Genomic DNA, 26693 nt, shown 5'->3' on the forward strand with positions numbered 1-26693 from the left:
TTGTTTCACAAAAGATATCAGATACATTTACAACAACCCTGGATTTTAGTTAGAGCTCTCATAACTAGCTGAATAATTGAAAACCTATAAACTCTTAGATCTAGATTTTCTTAGATTTAAAATAAGGAATCTGGGGATGCAGCTCAGTGGTAGAGCATTTGCCTAGCAGATATGAGCCCAAGGTTTGATCCCTAACACTGCAAAAGACTAAAACAGAAGATTTAAAATAAGGATGTTAGATAGATGCTGTAAGGATTCTTTCACCTTTAACGTTCTTTAACACTTATGTGGCAATCGAATGTTCTTAAAGATATCTAGGTAAGGTAAATTTTTTATAATTAAAGTTGAATATAAAAAGCAATTAAGTAATCTACATATTTAAAGATTATCTGATATTTTTATTTTTATTTTTTTAAGAAAAGGAAAAAGTGCTTATTTTGTAAAATGGAAGTAACACTTGGAGGTGTGTGGATCAGGCAGTCCCCAGTAGAGGAATTCCAGCTTTTTAATCTTTTACATACAAATACATATTCATATAACTTTCAAATTATCTTTGAAGGTCTTAAATTAATTCATTTTTGCTTTTTTTTGTGGCAAATCACAAATATATGAAATGCCTGCTCATATTAGAAATGGTGACTATAGATTATAAAATACAGCAAACTAAAATGCTTCAGGTACAAAAAAGAATGAGTTAACTTAGTTTCTCAAGTTCCAGACTTAAACCAGCTTACAGACAAATGTTATTAAAGAATAGATTTCCCATACATTTACTCCTTCAGTAATACAAACAATAGAATTAGCAAACTAATATCCCTAAAGGTAGGATCAAACCTCTTATAAACTGTGAAATAAGCCATTGGAATGAAATTCTTTATTGGGCAAGACATAGTCCAGAATACCAGACACTAGCACACAAGGTCGAATCTTAAACACATTTTCAAATTACATGGAATTTTCATTCACTTTATTTTATATGGTATGTGTCACTTGTGTCAGTAAATTTGAGAATACTATTTAAGTAGTAGCTCACATTATTGAGGAGTTAATTGGGATGGGAAAATTTACTTAACTAAAATTACCTGATTGACTTTATACTAACCGGTGTTTATATGAAACATGAGGAAACACTACACCAAAAAGAGCCACGGAGGCATCTATCACTGAGACTCCAAGAGGGAGAGGACCAGGTACAGCTTCACCAATAGGTATTCGTAAATAAATGGAGGAAGGGTCATGCTCCAGAGCCCCACTTCCAGATGCACTGTTTGGCTGGAGCTGCAAAAGAGTGACATAAAAATTACTCAAAGTCTACTTCAGGAAATTCACTTATTAAGTATTTAGTATGAAAAACTGAGCGGGGGAGGAAGAAGAAAAGGTAACAATCAAAAAAGAATGATTGGATATGAGAACTTAAAAACAGATAAAAGTAAAATTTTGTTTTGAAAAGTCATCAGTAATACCTTATAGGATTTTAATAAAAGTCTTCTTCATTCTAAAACATTCTTATACCATGCACCTTAGTGTGTGAGGCAAAATAAATCAGCTATATCTAAATCCACAAAAATATTTAAAATGGACTTAATATTTCTTTTTAAAAAGCACATAGGAAATAACATATTCTGTTGGCAAAAGAGGTTCTAAATCTTCAATCTACTAACTCTCACGCCTCTCCAACCTATCACACAACAAAATGAACTACAACAAAAACACCAATAACCAAAAGCCCATTAAAACTAAAAAGCCCATTAAAATAACCAAAAGCCCATTAAAATAACCAAAAGCCCATTAAAACTAAAATTTCCCATAGCCACCACAGGGTATTCAAATATAAAAAATACTGAAGAAAGACAATTTGCCAAATCATAACTAATGCTGTTCGCCACTTATCTACCATCAAGATGCTATTGTTAAGTGTCTAAGAAAGCTAAATGAAAACTAAACGTTGGTTCACTATATTTTCTTAAAAAAACAACTGGTAAAAGAACCACTGTTTTAGATTAAACCAGGATTTAATTTCCCTATAAACCAGGATTTAATTTAATTTACTACCTGGTCTTCAATTGATTTATGATCGGTTTCTTGAAGCCAGGATCCAAGAAGAACGCTATCATCATAATGGCAAAGAGATCGGAGAAGGGAGGTGGTTGTGTTGGCTGAGTTGTCAGTCAAAGTAAATTCTGCTACCAGTTCTCTAAGAAGTGCATTGAAAGATCCTAAAACACAGAACTTCAAATCAGATTAAAAATAATAATTTTATCAAAATTACAATCATTGCCCACAAAAAGTAGCAACATGTTCAACAGAAATAAAATAAGTTCCTATACCCTTTACTAAAAATCTATGTTGATTTATATTTTTTTCAGAGATGGGATCTCACTATGTTGCCCAGGCTGACTCTGAATTCCTGAGCTCAAGTGATCCTTTTGTTTCAGCTTCCAAAGAAAGTGGGACTATAGGTACACTCCACTGTGCCCAGTCTAAAATATATATTACATATTTGAATTCCAGTTTTAATATACAATAATGATATTTTTGTTTTATTATTGTATTATGTTTTTGGTCAAAACTAAAGTAACTAAAAAATTTACAGAGAGGGTAGATCATTTATTTTAAATATAGTAAATGTAACATGATTATTATTTATTGTTCATTGCCCAATAAGTGCCAACACTGAACCAAAACATCAAAATTCTTGGGCACAGTTATATGGGAAAGAAATTGTTTATTTTAGGGGTAGGGTTGTGGCTCAGTGGTAGAGCACTTGCCTAGCACAGGTGAGGCCCTGGGTAAGATCCTCAGCACCACATAAAAATAAATAAGTAAAATAAAGGTATTGTGTCCATTTACAAATAAAAAAAAATAAATTTATAAAAAAAGAAATTATTTTAATATTAACATTTTATATAATATTTGATTTCTGCAAAGTACATAACTATTCTTTCAGATCCTTATTATTGGCTATCCAAATTATTGGCTATATTACAATATATATGAAGCCGTTTAGGAGGGTAATTAAAAGTATAGACTTTAAAGATAAACCATCTGGGTTTGAATCCAAGCTCTACCACTTTTGGTTTATAAGACTTGGGAAAGTTACTTCACCTCTCTCTATATGAGATCCTCCATCTACAGAATATGTGCAATTGCCTCATGAGCTGGGTTAGAGTTACAGGATCTAATACATGTAAAGGTTTAGAACGAGACCTATAATACAGTAAGAACTCAACAATGTGAGCTACTCTGCATAAAGAATAGTAAAATGGTGCTTCTCCTTTGCACAGTGAGCCAGTGGGAAAGCCCTGGTCAGAACTCTTTAATACTGTGAGGATCTTCAAGGGCACACTGAACAATTTCTATCAGATACTGCAAATTTTATTTACCTTCATAAGTTTTTGGAGGTAACAAAGCCAAGATGTCATAAAGTCTTAAACGGACCATTGCAGCACTAGCTTTCAGATGAGCTCCATGGGCTTTAATGACAGATGGAATGCTACAATATTGAAAGCAGAGTTGGAATCAGCTTACTAGAATAAGCATTACTTATAAACCTTTAGCAGTGCATCTTTAGTAATGTATAAATGTACCATTAAAATACCTTGGTAAATATTAAATTTTCATCTTATCATTTTGTGATATTTGATGTAAGAAATACATTTAAAAACAACTATATTTTTTATTTATTTTGGGGAGTACCAAGGATTGATCTCAGGGGCACTCAACCACTGAGCCACATCCCCAGCCCTATTTTGTATTTCATTTAGAGATAGGGTCTCACTGAGTTGCTCAGCACCTTGATAAATTGCTGAGGCTGGCTTTGAACTCGCAATCTTCCTGTCTCAGCCTTCTTAGCCACTGGGATTATAGGTATGTGCCACCGTGCCCAGCATAACTATATTTTAATACACATAATTAATATAATTTTAAAAGTCACTTCACAAGATAGTTTTATGTTTCCTATATAACTCTAGAAAGAAGTATAAAAAATGACTGAGGAACACATAAATGAATAAATTTATTTATTAATATATAAACAGGCTGTTAACTTGTTATAAGTTTTTACTTACTGTGACATCATAGTCATGGCACATTCAATAGGGGTCATTAATTTTCTAATCACATCTTCTGTTAGGAGTTCAGGACAATGTGCAACAAAACTCCTCATAGCTAGATAAATTTTAAAAGGACAAATTTAGAGCAGCTTTTGTGAACTATTAAACTTATAAAATTATATAAAGGCATCTACAATTCTCAATTATTATAAGGTTCTCAAACTATAACAAACCAGAAAAAAAAACACCAAGAACTATAGAGAAAAATCATTAGAAAAGGCTAGAAGAAGGATGGACAATGAAAATAAAGAGAAAAAGTGTTGGGGAGACTCCTGTGAGTGGAGAAGACTATAACCTCACAGGAATTCAGATGAATTAAAAAAAGCAGATTTACACCAGAGAGTTCACACTGGAGAAAGGCCTTATAGGTGTGATGAGTGTGAGAATTCCTTCAGTCAAAATGCCATTCTTAACCAACAACAGATAATTCACACTAGAGCAAAGCTTTATGAGTGTGGCCAGTGTGGGAAATCCTTTAACCACAAAGCCACATTCGCTAAACACCAGAGAGTTCACACTGGAGAAAGGCCTTATAAATGTAGTAAATATGGGAAATCCTTTAGTCAAAGCTGCATCTATTCAACACCAGAGACTTCACACTGAAGTGAGACCCTGTGAGTGTAACTAGTGTGGAAAATCTGTTAGCCAAAAGTCTGGCCTCATTCAATACCAGGTAGTTCACACTGGAAAAAGGCCTTATGAGTGTGACACATGTGGGAATTCCTTTAGTCAATGCTCTATCCTCATTCACCACCAAAAATGTCACAACATGTAGGGATATCATGAAAGTAACAAATATGGAGAAGTCTTTAGCCCAAGTTTAACAGCTCCTAAAAGTTCACACTTGAGATTGGCCTTAGACCTGTAGAGTGTGTCCTCTTTTTCAGAGGCTTTGTAAAGGAACCATCTGCCTAAAGTTAAATATCATACTTTCTAGTACCCATGGGGTGAGAGTCCCCATGTATTCAGGCATGGGTGAGGCTTACAGAAGCTGCCATGCACATTCTCAACTGACTGGGTTCCTTGACAGAGTTAAATCACTGCCACCTTCTCTGGTGGAAGGCATCTTCATCTACCGCCTTGCACAATGTTCATCAGTCACTGGAGCATATAAAGGAAGGCAAATGCTTATTCCCTGGAGGAAGTCTTGAAAACCTGGGACTTCAAGGAGAATTCCTTCTCTTTTCTGACTGATTAAAGCATACTTATAACCTAGTTTTTACCAGGAAAACCTACTCTGCAGTCTGCTGGAGGCTTCCAAAAAATGACTTACTTTCTTCATGGAAAAGTTGTTTTATCAGATTCAAATGACACTGTTGGGTTCATTTTTCCAGCCTTCTGTTCACCAACTGGTAACTCCCTGCCTCACATTGCTCTTGACTGTGTGCTAATATATGCCTTATTGTTAAAGCTATCTTTAATCCTGGGGTTCATTTACTATGTGAGGAGGCTGGAAAACACTTTGCTCTACTTGTCTGAAGAATGGACAGCTTTCATCCTTCAAAATTGAACTTTGTGTGCCTCTTCAGGAACAGTAAAATGACAGTTCTTATTTGAAGGAAGGAAGGAAGGGAGGGTGGGCAGGAGGGAAGGAGGAAAGAAGGATGGAAGGAAGCAAGCAGGTTTAAGACAGATATTCCTTCTCACTGGACCATTTTATGGACAAAATGGTCCAGTGAGAAGGAATATCTTCACTGGTTCTTTAGAATAGAGCTAAGACTAAAACACCTTTCCCTACCACCCTCATGGTTAAATATCTCTTTCTCTTCCAGTTTGGGAAAAGAAGTATTTTTATCCTGAGATAAGCAAAAAAAAAAAAAAAAAAACACAGGACATCCAGTGAAACTCTAGTTCCCAAAAGAAACAAAACCTGAGCCTTTCCTGTAAACTGCTGACTCCCACACAAAAACAACTGTTTCATCATTTTTGTAATGCTGATGTCTAAAAAAACACATCAACATTTGTAGATTTGACAACACTGAAAAAGAAAAAAAAGGTGCTTTTCCATTATGAAAGAACCAATTTAAACTTAGTAACCCTGGTAATGCTATTTCTTGTTGGACTTTTTTTTTTTTTTTTTTTAAATGTGGAACTTTTTTGACAGATGAAGACTGCAACTACTGGTATAAACAGGCTTAGGTCCTAGCTCCTATCTTACCAGTTTCTTAGACTCTCAGCTTCACTTTTATTATAAAAGAGCAAAATTTTAACTACTATTATTTATACAAAACCAACTCTAACCAGTTTCTTAGACTCTCAGCTTCACTTTTATTCTAAATGAGCAAAATTTTAACTACTATTATTTATACAAACTTCTTTCTAAATCTAATGGTAAGTTTTTTTGTTTATTTGTTTTACAGTCCTGGGCCTCTCATGCATGCTAACCACACATTCTACCACTGTTACACCTTGCTCCTCTTTCTAAAATCTAAAAGTCTACAAATTTATCATTAGATAGTAAAATTTAAAAAAATGAAATAGTGATTTTCCTTCCATTCACAAATAATATTCTGAAAGTGAAATCTTTTCAGTTCTTACCACATAAAGCTCCAGCACGACCTTCCAAAGTTACCTGCCAGGTAAAAGAATCGCCTCGGGCCTTCTCAGCCTCCAGTTCCTTTAAAGAACGAGGGAAAACATTTCTCCATAATAACAACATCTTGGGCAGATGGTAACGAACAACAGATGGTCCTGTCCAAGAAAATAAAGAGTATAGAACCATAAATATGTAACATACAATCTGAACAAAAGTCAAAGACTTTAAAAATATCTCTACCATTTCACTTATTTTTAAATTTTTGACATTAATTTCAATTTTTTCGTCTAGTGAGTAAAATAAATATTTATTAAAACATAACAAAATTTATTTTCTTTCTTTCTTTTTTTGTTGGGGATTACTGGGGATTGAATCCAGGGATGCTTAACTACTGAGCCACATCCCCAGTCTATTTATTTTTTTAAATTTTGAGACAGGGTCTTACTAAGTTGCTCAGGGCCTTGCTAGGTTGCTGAGGCTGGCCTTGAACTTGTGAGCCTCCTGCCTTCTGCCTCCTGCCTCAGTCTCCTGAGCTCTTGAGCTCCTGTGTGCCACTGGACCTGGCTTAAAATTCACTTCAAAAGCATCAAATATTTTGGTATCTAAGCATAAAATAAATACATAAAAAGCAATAAAAAATTACTCAACTATATTCAGGATGGTGGATTACATATTATTAATAATAAAATCTACCTGGAATATATTTTATGAGGTTGCTTTCATAAATACATATGTGTACATAAACATATTCACCCACTCCCACACACAAATACATATTCCTTCATTTGAGGGACAATGTATATGGCTCATTTAGTTTCACGGAGGAGCAATATATTCGGAACTAAGGGCATATATTTACATTGCTAAGGAATTCACTCAACATACCACTTACATACTTAATGTAAACTTCTAAAAAAGAGTTACCACTTTAACTTTGGAGTAAACACACAACACTTTTTATAGTAATAGCTAAACATGTGAATTAAAAAGTGGACATACTTCATCACAATGATAACTGTATTTCAGTTCTATGCAAAATGCTAAACTTTGCCTAAATCTGATTTATCATAGTTATTAGGAAAGTAAAGCACATAAGGATGCCCCAAAAGCAGCACCAACAATATGGCTTAAATTTGACTTTATCACTCTATTAAAATCATGACTTCACTTAGGAAATAGAATTCCCCCCTGCCCCACATTCTCAGCTCTTTTGATTAACTGTAAATTCATAAAGTAGACAATGGTTATTCTGATAGCAAAGGTGAAACTTTGTTAAAAATTTTTTCATAAAATGTATTTCAGTAGAAATTACTAAAGAGATATCAACTACCAAACAAAACATCTTTACCATTTTATAACCTCAAAGTCTGGAATGTGGAATTTAATGCTTTTATATTAAATTTTCTTTATAGTCCACTGACAGTTATAGAGTAAGACAAAATTCTACTCAAATATAGTTGTACCTAAAGTCATAAGTGCTCCAAGTAAAAGCCAGCCAGCTTGAGTGCGCTGTAAAGACAATCTGCTATTTTGGGCAGCAGTTCGTAACAGATCTTCAGCAATACTAACTACCATCTATAAGAGAAATTTAGAAATAGATTGCAATTTGAATAAGCTGAAGAAATCAAACAAGAAAATAGATAACCAGTATACTTAATTTAAAAAGAAATTATCTCCATGCTATTGTAGTTAACTAATGTTTTCAAAGAGGCAATACAATATCTACTTAGATCTGAATACACTGATGACCGAGGTGACTCAGAACAGTGGTAAAGAGTAAGCTCTTGAGCCAAACTGCTTGGGTTCACATCCCAACTCTGCCATTTACAAGCTTTATGACCTGAGACAGCTGAATCTCCTGGCCTTACTTCCCTTGTTAGTAAAATAAGAAAGATAGTAGTATCTATCTCACTCTTGCCAGGATTAAATTTGTTAATACAGTATTTAGAACAGTGCTAGCCCATGTAATCACTGAATAAATGCTATTATTAGTGGTCCTTTAAGCTAAGCTAATCTTCTGGAATTAAGGTATCTTTTAGATAGAGAAGACACTTGAAGAATGCAAAATAGTAAGCAGAGCATGATTAAATAACAAAATAGGAGCTCAGATTCAGTAAAGACTAATATGGACTAAATGTCTTTGAAAAGATTTCATGGAGGGCTGGGGCTGTGGCTCAGCGGTAGAGCACTCACCTAGCGCATACAAGGCCTGGGTTCGATCCTCAGCACCACATAAAAAAATAAATAAATAAAACAAAGGTATTGTGTTCAACTACAACTAAAATAAGTAAATAAATATTAAAAGAAAAAAAGATTTCATGGAGATGGAACTTAAATTGGGTCTCTAAACAGGTACAGGTGAGTAATAAATTCTAGTGTAAGAAAGACCTCTGAAAAAGGAATAGGGAAAAGCTACAGAACTACTCTGAACAGAAAAGTGAGAAATCAGAACATGTCCTACCTAAGCATATGTGAAATATGAAAATGGTGTGAGAAAGATGGGAGAAAAAGACTTCATGAAAAATAAGCAACAAGATAACAATCATGACAAAGGAGATGGAACCTGAGATTCCTCTAGAAATAGTCACAGAGCCCAGAACATGGAAGAATGAATGGACTTGGGCCCAGAAAAAAAAGAAGAATTTAAAAAGCTAGTCACAATATGCTTAAATATTATTGAAATGTCAATAGTATATTCTCCTGTCATCTTTGAATACAGCAACATGAATTTCAGTTCTAAAAAGTGAAAAGAGCTGAGTTTTAAATAAATACTCTGAAGTTGTTTTTCCTCTAAAATAAATTATAACATGATACTATACCCATACAAAACCTATTATCTATACATCAGAATGAAATTTCAATTAGGGCCCATTAACACTATATTCTATATTACCATAATAAAATTGTTATTTGATTGTTATTTGATCACCCAGTTCAACATTAAGCACATCAGTGTTCCACTAAAGACTGAAGCTCACCCGACAGCATTTACAAATCTTTGATCTGTGTCATACCTTTCCTTTGGCATGAGGAATGCCCAAAGGACACTGATGGACTCCACCTAACAAAGCAGCCATTGCAAAGCTGTATCCACTAACAGCTTCTGGAGAAGTCTTCAAGTTGTTGAGCCGTTCTGCACACCGATCTAGAAATGGTGTCAACTGGAAAGGTAAGGCTACAGCCACACAGCGCAAACACCATGCAGCAGCAAGCCGAGCAGCCATACTTGGATGAAGAAGAACTGAAGTCACAATCTCCAAGAGCCCTAAAAGAGAAATCCTCAAAATATTACTTTTAATGAAGTAATTTATTTCAGAAACCAAAGACTATGTATAACACAATAATTAAAATAATCACCATGATTTAGTGCACTAGTCTCACAACTATGCCAAAAAGCATTTACAGTACTCATGACAGTAATGTGCTTTAAACAAATGTATTCTCCAAAGAACATAATAGAATTATTATGTTCCAATAAAATATAAAAGTTGATTAAAAGGAAAATCTTCAACAAATTTTAGTCAATTATTAGAAACAATTACTGTGACTGTTTTTGATTTGTCTCTCAACTTTATTTCACCATTTAATTCCATGTTCCCTATGACAGCAAAGATTAATTTAAATTAAACCCCATCACCTAAACTGCTAATTATAATAAGTACCCAGTCAAGAGTTAAGTATCATACAGATAACTCTAAAAGATGGTAAAATAATACTTCAGCAATTAACAGAATGTCATACCTATTGATGCCTCCTGAATAAGAGGAGAGGCAGTGGCATTCAGGCTCTGTACCAGGCTTCCAAGCTCCTGGAGGGCACAGACCATCACGTGCTGACTTGCTGCAATGTCTGCTGCGCCTGATTTGTTTTCACTACTAGTATCATTCACTACTGCTTCTAAAACACAAAATCATGTATTTAATGTGGTTGAACTGAATTTTGATGTATTTTTATTGGTCTGCATACTATATTTTAGTTATACCACTTAATACCTGTGTGTCAAACTCTATGCAATTTTTGCTTAGTGGAAAAGAAGTATAATGAAGTACTGAAATGACTTAAAATACACAGTTTAATGACTTTATATGATAATACTAAAATATAACTATATAAACTTAACCACTTCTAGGAATACAACTTAATTTTAGTAAGCAGCAACAATGCATAGTGTTTTTCAAAAGCAGACTTGGGAGCAAGAAGATTTGGGTTCAAGTACCAATTCCATCAGTTATGTTAGCTATGTGACACTGGGAAAGATGCTCAACTTTTATAAGATTCCTCATCTTTTATAGGGCTTATATGCCTATCTCAAAGGGTATTCTGATGCTTAAAAAGTCAATGCATATAAGAATTTAACACAATGCTGCCCAATACACATTCAATAAATGTTAGCAGCCATTATTATTACTTTAGTACTAGTGGTAGTAGTAGTATTGCTATTTCAAGCATGTCAATATATTGGAGGTATCACTGTCAAATTACCAACCAGAAAGTGATCTATAAGGAAAGTGGCCTTAGAAATTCTTACTGGAACATTCCTAAAAATTCCTACTTACTTTGCTGTCCTCAATTCAACCTTTTAATGTACACTAGAACTAAAATATATTTAACATGAGATAACTAAAAAATCCTCTGTCAAACTACTATTTGAGAATACATACAGTCTGGCTCATAAATCCTGATGTATATCATTGTACTTAATACTGCTTTTAGGATTTTTTAAAGTCAAATAGCTAAACTAGCATCACAAGTAATAACCTTTAAATGATAGCAAAACTTTCTCATTTTTTACATCTATCGTGAATAGATAATGAAAACATGCAATACAGAATGATAGAATGGGTTAATAAATGATAAACTATAATTGAACAACTCTTCTTACTTGAAAATGCAGGAACTCTGTCTTTTGCTTACTAAACTATAAAGCTCCCTTAAGACAGGCATTGTAAATATCTGGTTTGCTATTTTACCCACACCATCTGGCACAGTGTTTCTGGCATTTAAGCATTTCTTCAATGAATCTGCATAATATTTTTCAAGTTTTAAATATATAGCAGATAACTATTTAAGCATATCTAAAGCATATCTAAAATACTTCAGTAATTCAAATGCAGATTAAGAGTATAGGGATAATTTTCAGTTATCCTTATACTCTTAAAAATGGCTTGCTAAGTAAGTTATTATTTAAAAAAAAAGTACAGTATTTATAAATTTAATTTTTTTTAAGATATTTATTCTTAAGTTTTAGACGGACACTATATCTTACATTTATGTGGTGCTGAGGATTGAACCCAGTGCCTCGTGCATGCTAGGTGAGCACTCTACCACTGAGCCACAGCCCCAGCCCTTAATTTTTTTTTTTAAAGAGAGAGAGAGAGAATTTTTTAAATATTTATTTTTTAGTTTTTGGTGGACATAACATCTTTATTTTTATGTGGTGCTGAAGATTGAACACAGCGCCCTGCACATGCCAGGCGAGCACGTTACCACTTGAGCCACATCTCCAGCCCCTATAAATTTAATTTTATAAAATATTTCACTTATATATGCTCTATAAATAAATTGCTGATTGTAGCTTCTCATTAAATCTTTACTTCTAAAGAACTTTTTCAGGGGCTGGGGATGTGGCTCAAGTGGTAGCGCGCTTGCCTGGCATGCGTGCAGCCCGGGTTCGATCCTCAGCACCACATACAAACAAAGATGTTGTGTCCGCCGAAAACTAAAAAATAAATATTAAAATTCTCTCTCTCTCTCTCAAAAGAACTTTTTTAGGAAATCTAATTTGATTTTTAAAATTAATATCTATTTCCAACAGTGATAAAACTAAATTGTCTTAGAGCATTTATATGTTGCCTTGCTTTAGTCTTCTAACTGAATTATGAACTCCATGAAGACAGAATTTTATCTCACTCATTATTTAAACTCTGAATTACTGCTCTCCAAATCTTAGATATTCAATAATTATTTGTTAAACTGAAAAAAATTTATAAAATGGGTACTTTAAAAAAAAAAGAATTTCTCCTTACAGGAGTCCAACAGGATAGAAAGAATAACTTCTAATGTCCTATAGCACAAGAGTGTAACTATGATTGACAATAATTAATTATATGCTTCAAAATAGCTACAGAGAAGATAGTGAATGTCTCCAAAACAAATGATTGACATTTGGGGTGATGAATATGCCAATTACCCTGATCTGATCCCTATACATTCTATGCCAGTATTAAAATGCCATGCTAAGCTGGATAATGGTGACACACTCCTGTAATCCCAGCTACTTAAGAGGCTGAGGCAAAAGGTTCCAAGCTTGAAAATAGTCTGGTCAACTTTGTTAGACCCTATATAAATAAAATTTTAACAATAAAATAAAAAGGGGCTAGGAATATAACTCTGAGGTAGAGCACTTGCTTAGCATGAGTAAGGCCATCACTTCAATTGCTAGCACCTCAAAAAAAAGTCACACTATGCCCCATAAATATGTATCATTATGAAGTTCCAATTAAAATATATTTAAAAGAGAAAGAAATGGATTTCTTGTAATTATGAATTATTGATATTTTATAATATGTCCTATAGGGAACTAATACCCAACTATAGTTGTTGCTAAGCCTTTACATGAAGCCTATTAAGGGAGAAAACAACAACAAAAATATGTATTCATAAAACCACAGGCTCTAAGCAGAATAACAAAAATAGATTATTCCTTAAAAACAAAAACCAACGTGCTGCTGCATTCCAAGAAAGTTACAAAATTCATATAGGTACTAGAAACAAAACAGAAAACCTAATATTACAAACATACTACCCCAATCTTCACTTCACTATAATCATGTTGTTTTAATATTAAATAAGAGTACTCAATAAAAACAATTATGAAAACACAGTTCAGTTAGATACAAACTAATCGATCTATTAGTACTCATTAAGAATAATAATAATAATAAAGAGGTAAGTGACTAATAGCATCAATGCTACACATTATGATATCAATTCTTACCTACTGCTTTCATTTGTTTTCCAATAGCTTGACAGATCTCTTTGGCAGCTGCTATCTGGGCTTTTTCACCTAGCAAGCTGCCCACAGTAGCTCTCAGGATAAAGGAAACACATCGTCTTGAATACACAGCCTCCACATGTGTTTGTGTTGCCCGAGGATGAGAAACCAGATCAAGCACATGGGACAAGAATGTAGCAAAGCTCCGCTCCAGCCATTGTCCACCCAAAGTAGTTACAAAAACAACATATGCCTATAAACACATAAATATGATGTTAGATAAATGTATATAAATGAACAAAAATCACAGATAAAGACAAGTACAGAAATAACTCAGGGAAGCATTCAAAATAAATTATATTTGAAATTAAAATACAGAATATTTAAATTTCACATCTTTTTAGGATTTCTAGCATAGGAATTATGGGCAAAACAAAATAAAACAAAACAACTCATCCCTTTGACTAACACAGTTAAGATAACAGTGAAGAACATAAAGAAAGAGTGGTGAGGAAAGAAACGAAAGCTAAAATCAACCCAGCATCAGGATGATAACAGGGTTTAGGAATACGAAAACTTTAATGTGTTAGATAAGCACTGACTTATAGCTACAGTATACTTGCTTTCTCTATAAGATAAAAATAGTTTACTTACTCTTTATACTTTTTTCAGGAAAAGATACAGTTGTGATTTGACTAAGATCATGAAGACCATTTAATCTATTTGGTGTTAATTATTGTCAGATCATAAACCACAACATCTTCTTTGGTGCTATTATTTGAAACTATAATTTCAAGTCAAATTTGATTTTATAATTACATTGGTAATTTATCATTGACAGTAAATCCAATCAAAGAATAAATCGATATTTTTAGCTACAGCATCACCAGAAAACATTAAAATCAAAATGCCTCAAACTACCTATGGTAGCTACCTCAAGCTATGAATATCTAAATATGATTTCAAATAAAACTGAATTATTTTATATCTGATGTACAGCCAAGTAAAATTTGGGAAGAAATTTTAGATATTCATATAAACACAGTAGACATAGACTTATTTACACATCATTAAGTATCTACATTTCCATACAAGCATGCAATTTGGAATGTGAATGTAATTCATTAAACTTGTGAAAAAAACATTTTGAAAGAAAACAGACAATAATAAAAATCTCACTGTGTATGCTTTACTTAACAAGAGTCTTCCAAGACATTTCACAAGTGATTTGATTCTTTCATAAGTGTATATTACAAACCTGTGTAACTCCAACTCTTACTTCACGATTAACAGATCCTCCAACTTTTAACATTTCTCCACCACTCTTTAAGAAACCTGACCCTCCACGGAGAAATCCAGTGGCCATAAGTTCTAAGACTTCATCAAATGTTGCTCGTTTCACATTTTGACGCATTACTTTTAGGAAGAAAAGTAAATTCATATGCAAATGTATTTCTGGAGCAGATTTTTTTGCTATTAGTTAAATCATATTTCTAATATTCTAACTTTAAAATCTAAGTAATTATTTTATGATGGGGGAATAGGGTCATTCAGTTTTCTTATAATCGTAATATGTATAATATACTTATAAGCCTCAATTCAATCTTGAAGCAAAAAATGCTAAGAAAGTATATAATATATAATATATATGTTTTATATATAACATATAAAACAATATATTAAACAGAATATAAAACAATTCAATAAATCTATGTAGAAGAGACAAATGATGATGATAAACTTAATATGTGTAACACAACCAGGACAAAGTATGTCCACAGCAGATACTGCTAACTGATCACTGTTGTTATTCCCAGCTGAGTAGACACAAAGAGACTTTCCAATACAGCACCAAAGGATTAAAATTCCACTGGTAATACAAATTACTTTCCATCTCTGGTACATAGCTTCATATTTAAAAAGTAACAAACATAATCCTCACAAAAATTCCATAGAGGAGATATAAAGTGTATGGTTAAGTATGTAGGATTTGGAATTTGACTACCTGAGTTTGAACTTCAGTTCTGACACTCATCAATACAACACTTTTTAGAACACAGTGATATAATCTCTCCCAGCCTCAACTTCTTCATCTATAAAATTACAATAAAACAACAGTACTTTTTTAAAATAACAGTACTTTTAATTCCTAGGGCTTCTGTGAGGATTAAATAAAGCATCTGCAATATGCTTAGTTCAGTGCCTACCACAAAGTTAGCACTTAAAAATGTAATACCATCATCATCATCAAATGAAATAATTATCATTAAAGATAAAAGAAATCAAAGCTTAAATATAAAGGCTAGGACCCGAACTGATAACATCTTATCTCTTTCTACTCTACCAAAAGGTAGAGATGGGAGAAGAGCACAGTTTAGGAGCACTCAGTGTCTATTCACAACCCTCTCTGAGACATCTCTATGGAACCATGAGGCAAAGCAGAAGCCCCTTGCAAAATTAAAGATGCCTGATTCTGCTTACAATTATGGTCAAGAAAAACCAAAGATTAATTCTGAGGTACAAGGGACGATCTATTAGAGATTGAAAGTGAGAAATCATCACAAAAAGTGTCAGAATCCAATTACTTAAACATTTCACAAAACCATTTAATAAATCTTACTTGCTTTTATGTCCAGCGTAATTGTTAGTTATACTCTTGTATATTATCATCACAAAAAAAGTGCCTTGACTATATAAAGAAAAATGCCTTTTAGGTTCTTTTCATTTTATGAAGGATATCCAACAACTAAAATTCTTTAAAGTGACCACCTTATGTATATTAAACAATTTAGAACGAAGCATTCCATAAACCTACAAATAAATATCTGTTATGATCTAAATCAGACATTAGCAAATAATACCTGTTGCCTGCTTTGGCATCAATGCTGTAGCCATGACAGTTCCTAAGAGTTTAGACACTGCCACTCGTACCCCATAATTTGAGTTTTCCAAAGCCTTAAAGCAGAGAGTGGCTATATTTTCCAGTTCAGCAGTCCACATAAATACAGCTTCATTCTGTAGTTCTAGTAGACACTAGAATTAAAAACAAAAATTAAATTACATCCTAGAACTACTGGTTCCAGAGATGGAGTAACAAGAACCAGATAGAGATATTTCTATTGAAATAACCAAAAAAACTACACAAAATATATGAAAGAACAGGGGTTTTTTGGTTGTTTTTTTCTTTTAATATTTTGTTTTAGTTGTCGTTGGACATGGTACCTTTATTTTATTTTACTTTTTTAAAATATTTATTTTTTGTAGTTATACACAATAACTTTATTTTATTTACTTATTTATTTTTATGTGGTGCTGAGGATCGAATCCAGAGCTCCACATGTGCTAGGCAAGTGCTCTACCGCTGAACCACAACCTCAGCCCCAAAACAACAGTTTTTGATACACTGTACATCAGGCAGTAAATGTCAGTTATTCTTACAGGAGTGAATTCAACACAAAGTAAACAGAAAACAGAAATAATATAGAAAGGAAATCAATGAACCAGAAAACTGAAAAAAATAATAGAAATGAGATAAAAGCTGCTTCTTTGAGAATAATAATAAATTTGGCAACTCTCTAGCCAGACTGAGGGGGAAAAAAAGACATAAATTACCAAAATCGGGAAAGAAATAAATCACATTATCAAAGATTCAACATATGTGAAAAAGACAAAGAGAATATATATAAACAACTTCATGCCAACAAATTTGACAACTTAAATGAAACAGACAACTCACTCAAAAGAAAGAAATAACCTGAAGAGCCCAATGTCTACATTAAAAACTGATTTTATGGTTCAAAATCTTCCTCCAAAGAAAACTGTAACTCTAGATGACTGCAGAAGTGAATTCAACTGAATGTTTAAGTGCAAAAATAATACCAATTCTATAGAAACTCTTCAGAAAATTAATGAGAACTTTCTTCCTCATCCTGTGACATGACACAGATCCTACCAAAGAAGAAAATTATAAACCAATAGCACTCATGAACAAAGAAACAAAAATGCTAAACTGTTTGCTACTATAAGACAAAAATATACAAAAGGAATAATACATCATGATCAAATACAATTATCCTAAGAACACAAGATTGGTATTCTAAAAAAAAACTGGGGATATCTTCAGTGTATTATATCAAAGTCAATATCCCACTTGTTACACAGTATTATATTTTTGTAAGATATTACCATTGGAAATCTGGTAAAGGTTTATAAAGATCTATTTTTTCTTACAATTTCATATGAATCTATAATTACCTTAAAGTAAAACTTTAGCTAGAGAAGAGTAACAACACAAGAAAACGAATTTAAAACAAAGGCATTTGATTAAAGAAAAATCATAGGATAAGAAAAAAAGGCATTTGATCCATTCCCAATTAAGACTTTGGCAAGCTAGGAATAGAAATCACTTCCTCAAACTGATAAAGGGCCATCTACAAAAACCTACATTTAATGTCATATTTAATGGTAAAGGACTGAATGCTTTTCCCTTAAGATCTGGAATAAGACAAGGATGTTTGCTCTCATGTTTTCCATTTAACAAGGGATCTGGTCAGTGCAATAAGACAAGAAAAAGATATAAAAGCAAATATACTGAAAAAGAAAACAGTATTTATAGACAACATAATGGTCTACATAACAGGCTTTAGAAAACTGATCAAACTATTAAGTCTGTTCAGTAAGGTTAGTAGGTATAAAATTAATATACAGCTGGGCACAGTGGCAAATGCCTATAATCATGCTATTTTTGTAGACACTAATAAGTTAATTCTAAAGTTCACATGAAAATGCAAAGCGCCTAAAATAGGCAAAAGAATTTTTTAAAAGAACAGAAAGTCAACACTACCTGATTTTAAGACTTATTATGAAGGTAGTATAATTTATAAAATTGCAGTTGGCATGAAGATAGGCAAATAGATTAAAACTAGTCCCAAAAAAGACCAATACACGTATGGACAACTGATTTTCAACAAAGATGTAAAGGTAATTTAGTGAAGAAAACATGCTTTTCAATATGATGTGGTAACAAGTAGATATTTACATGGGGAAAAAATAACTTTGATTTATTCCTTGCACCATATATAAAAGTTAACTCAAAATGGATCATTTATTTAAATGTAACACTATCAAACTTCTAGAAGGAAAATATAGGAGAAAGCTTGGATTAGGAAAATTTTTCTCAAGTACACCAACACAGAAAGCACAATCCATATAAGAAAAATTTATAAATTGGACTTTGACAAAATTCCAAAATTTTTATTATTAAAAAGGCACTATTTAAGCTAGGTATGGTGGCACACACCTATAATCCAAGCTACTAGGGAGGCTGAGGCAAGAGGATCACAAGTTCAAGGCCAGCCTGGGCAATTTAAGTAAGACCTTGTCTAGAAATAAAAAGGGCTACAGATGTAGTTAAGTAGTAAAGTGCCCCTGGGTTCAATCCCTAGTACAAAAATAATAATAATAATAAAATAAGAATGAAAAGACAGTCCACTGACTGGAAGAAAATATCTGCAAATCATATATCTGGTAAGGAATACATAAAGAATCTCCAGAGCTGGGGCTGTAGCTCAGTGGCAGAGTGCTAGCCTAGTACATATGAGGTGCTGGATTCAATCCTTACCACCATATAAAAATAAATAAATAAAATAAAGGCATTCTGTCCATCTACAACTACAAAAAAATTTTTTTAAAGAATCTATAAATCATTTTCAAAACTCAGTAATAAAAAAACAAACTGAATAAAACAATAGGCAAAAGATTTGAATCTTTAAAGAAGATATGCATGGCAAACACCCCAAAACATGCTTATCATCAGTCACTAAAGAAATACATATTAAAGCCACCTATATGTATCTATTAGTATTACTAAAATTAAAGACTCCAAATGACAAATTATGATGAGGAGAAAAAGGATGTAGAATTCTCTTACTCAGATAGAGTACAAAATGGTAGAAATGTAAAATGGCACAAGTACTTTGTAAAATAAAATCGGGCAATTTATTAAAAAGCTAAACTAAATCTACTATAAGATATAGTAATATCTAAGTGAAATGAAAGTATAAGTCCATGCAAAAACTTGTACACAGGAAGCTACCCAAAGGTTAACAGGTGAAGCCACAAATAAATGTGGTACATCCATACAATAAAATACTACTCAAAAAAGGTATGAATTATTAATAACATGCATCAACATAGCTAAATCTAAAAATAATTATGCTGTATAAAAGAAGCCAGAATACATCTACATACAAAAAAGTACATATACCACATGATTTCATTCATATGTAATTCTAGAAAATGAAACTAATCCAAAAGAACAAAAACACGCTATCATAATTTAATATGTTTTTTAAAAAATCATGAATTATTTAAAAGAAAGCAAGATAAGGATAAGCATTTCAAATTGGTTGAGTACAAACCTTGGCCACCGCACATCTAACAGCCATCGATCTGTCTGTTAAGAGGGATCTGGCATTCTTGTAAATATCACGATGAGAGGAAGCTGCTGCACCTCCTAATCCATTCAGAACTTTCTGTAGACTCATTAAGATTTCACTTCTCCCTTGAGACTATATGTGTACATAAGGCAAAGCTTTAAAACTATAGAACAAAATTAATTCCATATTTAAACAAGAACACACCAAGATACAACAGTTCTCTGGGCCTAATTGTACCACCAAATTGTAAAACTAATGATGAAAATTAAAATAAAATTAAGTATTCCAGAAAGTACCTGAAATGATAATTATTATTAACTTCAAGTAAATATTGTCTTCTAAAACATTGTTACAAGCAAATATTCCAATTTTTCCATGATAAAGTGCAATAAAACAAGAACATGAAGATAGATACCATATCTCAAGGGTCCAAGCCTTCAGAATACACAAGATTCAATAAAAATAGTTAAGAAATAATATAAACCATTCAAAAGAAGAAGAAAACATTCAATCCATTTTTAAAAACCTGTCACAGAAATATGACAAACCCTCGTCTTCTTTTGACTAACTTAAACTCCTTCTATACTCGCATAATGCTTATTCTTATGTACCAATCATGGTATATCACAATACTGTTCATACACATATCTCTTCCACTGGACTGTAATATTCTTCAGGTCAGGGACCATGTCTTATTCATTTTTGTACGCCAAAAGCCTCACAAACAATATGTCCTCAATTAGTGTTTAATAAATACACAAAAAGTTACCAGAAGAGATATTATTCCAGAAGATTTTCATTTCCTGGACAAAGTAATTAGACTGAGAGAGTCTTGGACTTAATCTAGTTTTAGTTAGCATGAAGTTTACAAGGAATTCAGGAAAGTAATATCAAACTGACCTACCAAAACAAATATTTTTACTTGATATTAGTTGTCATAGGTTAAACTGTGCACCCTTCAAAAATAAGTTCAGGTCTGCTACAGATAAATAGGACTATTTGCAAACTGGATCTTTGTAGATGAAATTAAAAAACAGATGAGGTCACACTGGCTTAAAGACAGGTACTCTTGTAAAAAGAGAAGAATTTATATACAACAAAGGAGGCAGAGATTTCTGGAAGGAAGGATTTCAAGGAAGGCCAGGGATTTCTGGCTACCAGGAGAAGCTAAAAAGGAAAGAACAGATTCTTCCCTAGAGCCTTCAGAGGAAGCATGGCCCTGCTGACACTTGATTTCAGATTTCTAGACTCCAGAACTGTGAGGTAAGAAATTTCTGTTATTTTAAGCCATGCAGTCTATTGTATTTTATTATGGCACTCATAGAAAATTAAGACATTAGGTATGGCACAAAAAATAAAATACCAATTCAAAAATAGGGCTAAATAAAAAAATAGGAGGCAAACCTATTATTTGACAAGAGAGCATTTTTTCCTTCCCTCTGAACTTTAAGGTAACATAAATTAAAAGAAAGGACAGGGCTGGGATTGTGGCTGAGTGTACAGCGCTTGCCTCACATGTGTGAGGCACAGGGTTCAATTCTCAGTACTGCATATAAATAAATGAATAAAATAAAGGTCCATTGATAACTAAAAAAAATTTGAAAAAAAGGCTAAGTAATAATTTGAAATTACTTTCTTGCTAAGCAATATGAGTACCACAGAGACAGAAAAAAAAAAAACTAACATATTAACTGACATCTAACTCTTGTCACAAGCAAAACATCAAATAACTTTCATGGTGAAACTTACCTCTGCACTTTTCAGAGATTTCAGAAGATTATTTACTGTTTCTGGAAATGCACTACCTAACATTCTCCCCATTTTTTCATAAAATGCTCCAACACAAGCAACTGCAGCCCTGTGGGAATATTTTCACTGGTTATTGTTTAGGTTAACTATATAATTTGACTTAACCAGAACTACAAAATTATGTGTGCATTCTCTAAGTGGTGGTGAATTATATCATCAAACTATTAACACAGTTTTAAACTCCAAAATAAATTAGAAAGCACTAGAATTCTCTAATCTCCCATAAAATCTTTTGAGAACTGTGTCATTCCAAACAACACAAAACTTAGTATCAATGCAGTTGAAAACAGATCTAAAAATCAGCTTCTAGGTTCACCATAATCTCTCCATGTCCTCCAAACCCTTGAATGTTGGTGTTCTAGAGTTGTATCCATATCCATCTTCTCTTATCAAAAGGTAGCTTTATCTATATTGAAGTGTTCAACCTACTCCCAAATCTCTATTCTCTGCTCACCAAAACTACATTCTCAACTCAGATCTATGATATGAGACCAGGATTTCAACTGCTTACTATAAACTGTTACTTGGTTATCACCACTTGTGCTATAAAACTGGCATGCCCCAAACTGAACTCATTATTTTCCCCTTCCTCCTCATCTTTTTTTCCAATTAGAAGTTCCCTTTACCTACAAAATGTGTTGGTAAACTACAACCAGTGGCCAAATCTGTCCACCAAACAGACTGCCACCTGTTTTTGTAAATAAGATTTTATGGAAAGATAGTCATATTCATACATGTACATACTATGACAGAAGGGAGCAGTTGTTACAGAGATGTATATTGCACATGCTGAAAATAATTACTATCTGGCCTTTTCCAGAAAACATGCTGACCTTGAGTCTATCACATCCACCTTTCCTCTTCCCATCTTAACCCCATTCCTCAAGTATGGTTCTTTGAGAAGCTTTCCTTGACAATGCTGTTCCCCACACTGTTACTACTCTTACTTAGGTGGCATTTTCCCTCCCATGGATGGATATGTGGAAGGAGAGCTTCTTCCCCAGATCTACTTAGCACTTTCATTGTCAGCAGCATGTCTATAAAGTTCCACCCACTGGGAGTCTCTATGGTGAATCATCTCTTACTAAGTTACCTTGAAATAAGACACAAAAGTTGAAGAGTCCCTGTCAAGTTAGTACTTACAATTTTGTTGGTAAGTAGGCTGCAGTGTCATCTTTATTTCTGATAATGTCATTACATTTATCAAGTGTTTGAAAAACTGTAAAAGTATCCCCAATGCTATAAAGGGCTGCAAGATTTTTAGCTAATAATTTCCTTGTAGGTGGTCCAGGTGAACTACTTATCAATCCAGTTAACTGTTCAACAAGTTTTTTCTGTTTTTCCTTTACATCAGTCTGTTATTAAAAAAAAAAATCCAAAAGAACATTATCATTTGTTCTTATACCGATCATTATTTTTAATTAAGATTCAAAATACTTAACACTTAAGGCACTCTAAAATCTGTATTAAACATAAATCATAAGTGAAAACTTTTAAGATAGGGAAAAGTTTAGTAAAAAATGATCCATTCTTTCTTATATTAAATCTTCTTCATTTCCCTTCAATGCCAAAAAGTTAGCCTCCAATAAAAGTAACAGCTCTAATCCAAAAAGTTTCCAGGCCAATTTATTAAGAAATAAATCAACAAAGGATGCAAAATACTGGATATATGGACAATTGATGTCTTAGAATCCAAATAGTTATAGCTCAGTAAAGGAAACCAAAAAATCTCTGAAGACACCTAGGCAACAGAACATAAAACCCATACCTACTCGTAATCAATACTTAGAATCAATTCATGTATTTAAAAAACTGTGCACTTACTGCATGCCATGCACTATCCTAGGCACTGGGGTGCAACAGTGGACAATACAAAGTCCCTGTCCTTGTGAAGTTCACATTTTACTGGGGAGGGACAGAGTTTATTGAATAAACAAATGAATGGTATAAGTGCTGTTTTATATATATATTAGTTAGAAAAGAACTCTGAAACCTGAAGGAGTGAGCTATGCCAGTTTCTGGGGAAGAACACTGCAGGCAGAGGGAACAAAAGTGCAAAGGCTTTGAGGGTGGAGCATGCTTAGTATACCTGAGGACAGCAAGAAGGCCAGTGTAGCTGGAGCGGAGTTAGAAAAAGTAGGAGGAAATGAAGTCAGCAGGGATCGTATTGTGTAGTATAACATTCACCACTGTAAGAATGTTGTATCTTATTCTGAGTGAGGGTTGTAAGCAGAGGAGGGTCATAATCTAAATGTTTTCACAGGCTCACTCTGACTGGTGAACTGAGAATACTCTAATACAGTATATGTATGGTAAGCAATTAAGAAGCTGCTGCAATAATCAGATAAGAGATAATTTAAGAGGTAAATGATGAGAAATAAATGAATTCTGGGTATATTTGTGGATAAAACCCATGAGATTTGCTGCTGAATATGATGTGAAGTTTAAGAAAAGAAAGAAAGAAAGAATAACTCTGAAGTATTTGGCCTAAGCAAGCAGAAAATAAAATGGTCATTTCCTGATGTGGAGAACACTGGGGAAAGGGCACATTTGGGAAGGTAAATAAAGAATCTGGCTCAGATATGTTAAATTTGAGATTTTTTTAAACACAAATGAAGTACAGTAGGCAGTTGGATATGTGAGAGTCCTTATAGAGACAGCAGTAGAAATTTTAAGATTAGATGCTAACACGGAAAAAGTAAGTAAACATAGGAAAAAAAAAAAAGAATGCCAAGGACTGAAGAAAAGCCAACAAAAGAGAATCAGAAGCTTTTGAAGTAGGAGGGAACTAAAAGAAAATGGTGTTTTGGGAGGCCACTAGTAGGAAGAACTGAACACAAAGTATGCTAAGTAAAACAGGGTATTTTTAAATTTGAGTGGAAGGTTCACAGATATTCCTATTATTATATTTCGTAATTTAGATATGTTTTATATACTCTTGAATATGTCAACTTGGCCACAAAATAAAAAAATGTTTTACGTGTTTCAGGGTAGAGTATCACCTATATCAAAAGGTGAAGATGGATCAAATAAAATAGAATACAGACCATTGTTTTGGATAATGTGAGATCCACGATAGCTGTGAGAGGGAAGAAAACAAATATCTAGTTGCATGAAGTTTAAGAGAAAACAGAAATTTCTAGTTGAAGATTGCAAGTAAATCCACATATTAACTGCCTCTCTAGAAACTCCATTAAACTCAGACTAATGGGCAACCAAAAAAAAAAAAAAAAAGCTGCACAAATCCAAAAGAGCAAAGAAAACAGGAAAAGAATCAAGAATCAACACAAAATTTAGAAGCCAAGTCTTCCCAATAGGGAAAGTTGAGAAGAAATTCACACAGTTTATACACACAGAAATTTACACAATCTACACAGAGCACCCAAAGCCCTAGGTGCTTCTGAAGCAGTAGTCAAGATGCATTTGGAAATGGAGGGAATGGTTGAGTTTTTTTAAGAAACTATAAGATTTTATTTCTCTTTCCCATTCTAGAAAAAGACCAGAGGCTTATTCTCTGGAAAGAGTAAGGTATTGTATCTCTGGAGTAGAGGAGGCTAGGCACAGTTAAGGGCTGAGTTAACTGCACCAAAAATAGAGAAATTGAGTAAAAGTTTACATACCAAATGCTGAAGTCTTCAGTCTTCTTCCCTAGTTCCTACAGCCTAGATAACCACCCATAAATTCCCAGTCATTAAAGTAAGTCTTCTGGGGGAATGACCAGCCTGGAGAAACCTGAGATACTAAGGACAGGAAGCAGACTAGCCTAAAACGAAATCCAGTTAACAAAATTCACCCTTACCAGAAGACTTTTCACAGCTCATTCTAAAATTTAAGCAGACAATGGAAGATCATCACCATCTGATAAAAGCACCTAATTTTAAACAAAGAAAATAAAACATACAAACAATAAACTTGAATCAAAGAGACTATGTAGTAGGAAGAGAAAACCAGAAAAAATAAAAGCCTATTATCAACTTCTCAGAGAGAAAAGTAAAGATACTGGGATTACCAATAGTGCTGAAACTTACTAGCAGTTGCTGATGATGACTTTAAAGTGATACTAATCACATAGCTATGTTTTTCTCCAATCACACTTAGCTGACTAGATAGAGAAATGAAGTGAGCGATGAGCTGAAGTTTGCCACAAAACAGAAAAAGGACAGACAAAAAATTCCCATTAGTGTTACATTCTTGAGTTCCCTAAGTGACCTACAACCTTTCCAAAATGATTTGCTTTTTAGCCCCTACATGTTAATCCAATTGGAAATAAAGCAATATCATACCTTGTTAGCAGCAACCAAGACTTTATCAAGAAATCGCAGCCATTCAAAGATAAAAACTGGTCTCTTTGCTTCAGTGATTTGAGCCAAAGCTTCTTCGTTTAGCAATAAACTGTGGGCTAACTCCATTACTGAAGTTTGTAATTCACACCTTAAATTAACAGATTAAAAATGCATGTAAGGATTTTTTTAATGTTAAAAATCAAGCTTAATGAATGCAACCACTGGAAAAGTATGGCTTTATTTCTTATTTCTATTGGGGAAAAACATAACTTCTTTGACAGCACAACCAGAGAACCAACTTTGAAAGGACAAAGGTACGAACAAAATTAAAAAACGGTGCTTAGTGAGGAAGAATGAATAAAGGGGGGGGGAGTGAAAGAAAAATTAAACATTGCAAAAAAGGCATTACTCCAGAAGAACCCAGATACTAGCCCATTCTATAAGAAAACGAAATCACCAGTATCAAGCACTGCGGCCAGCCTTACTACTCTACCAAGCCTTTTTTCCTGTCCACAGCTCGTT

The 26693-nt window shown here is 33.3% G+C and overlaps 1 protein-coding gene across 4 annotated transcripts in view; it reads right to left on the minus strand.

Moving 5' to 3' along the window:
• Positions 1 to 26693, minus strand: part of Heatr5b (HEAT repeat containing 5B) — an 81611-nt gene that overhangs the window by 54367 nt on the left and 551 nt on the right. For 2 of the 4 annotated variants that reach the window (XM_027933514.3, XM_071601493.1), the window contains exons 2-16: positions 26172 to 26319; positions 23032 to 23243; positions 21829 to 21937; positions 20062 to 20211; positions 16504 to 16675; positions 14901 to 15058; positions 13646 to 13895; positions 10390 to 10545; positions 9663 to 9913; positions 8112 to 8223; positions 6651 to 6803; positions 4068 to 4167; positions 3384 to 3493; positions 2053 to 2216; positions 1103 to 1278 (exon numbers count right to left, since the gene is read on the minus strand). In XM_027933514.3, coding sequence (XP_027789315.1) covers positions 1103 to 1278; positions 2053 to 2216; positions 3384 to 3493; positions 4068 to 4167; positions 6651 to 6803; positions 8112 to 8223; positions 9663 to 9913; positions 10390 to 10545; positions 13646 to 13895; positions 14901 to 15058; positions 16504 to 16675; positions 20062 to 20211; positions 21829 to 21937; positions 23032 to 23243; positions 26172 to 26297 — 2399 coding nt within the window. In that variant the 5' untranslated portion in view covers positions 26298 to 26319. Of the gene's footprint in view, positions 1 to 1102; positions 1279 to 2052; positions 2217 to 3383; positions 3494 to 4067; positions 4168 to 6650; positions 6804 to 8111; positions 8224 to 9662; positions 9914 to 10389; positions 10546 to 13645; positions 13896 to 14900; positions 15059 to 16503; positions 16676 to 20061; positions 20212 to 21828; positions 21938 to 23031; positions 23244 to 26171; positions 26320 to 26628; positions 26649 to 26693 lie in introns of those variants that run through there. The other 2 variants (XM_071601494.1, XM_071601495.1) reach the window with 2 other exon arrangements.

Source organism: Marmota flaviventris, chromosome 14 (genome assembly GCF_047511675.1).
Source record: "Marmota flaviventris isolate mMarFla1 chromosome 14, mMarFla1.hap1, whole genome shotgun sequence".
Classification (NCBI taxonomy): Eukaryota; Metazoa; Chordata; class Mammalia; order Rodentia; family Sciuridae; genus Marmota; species Marmota flaviventris.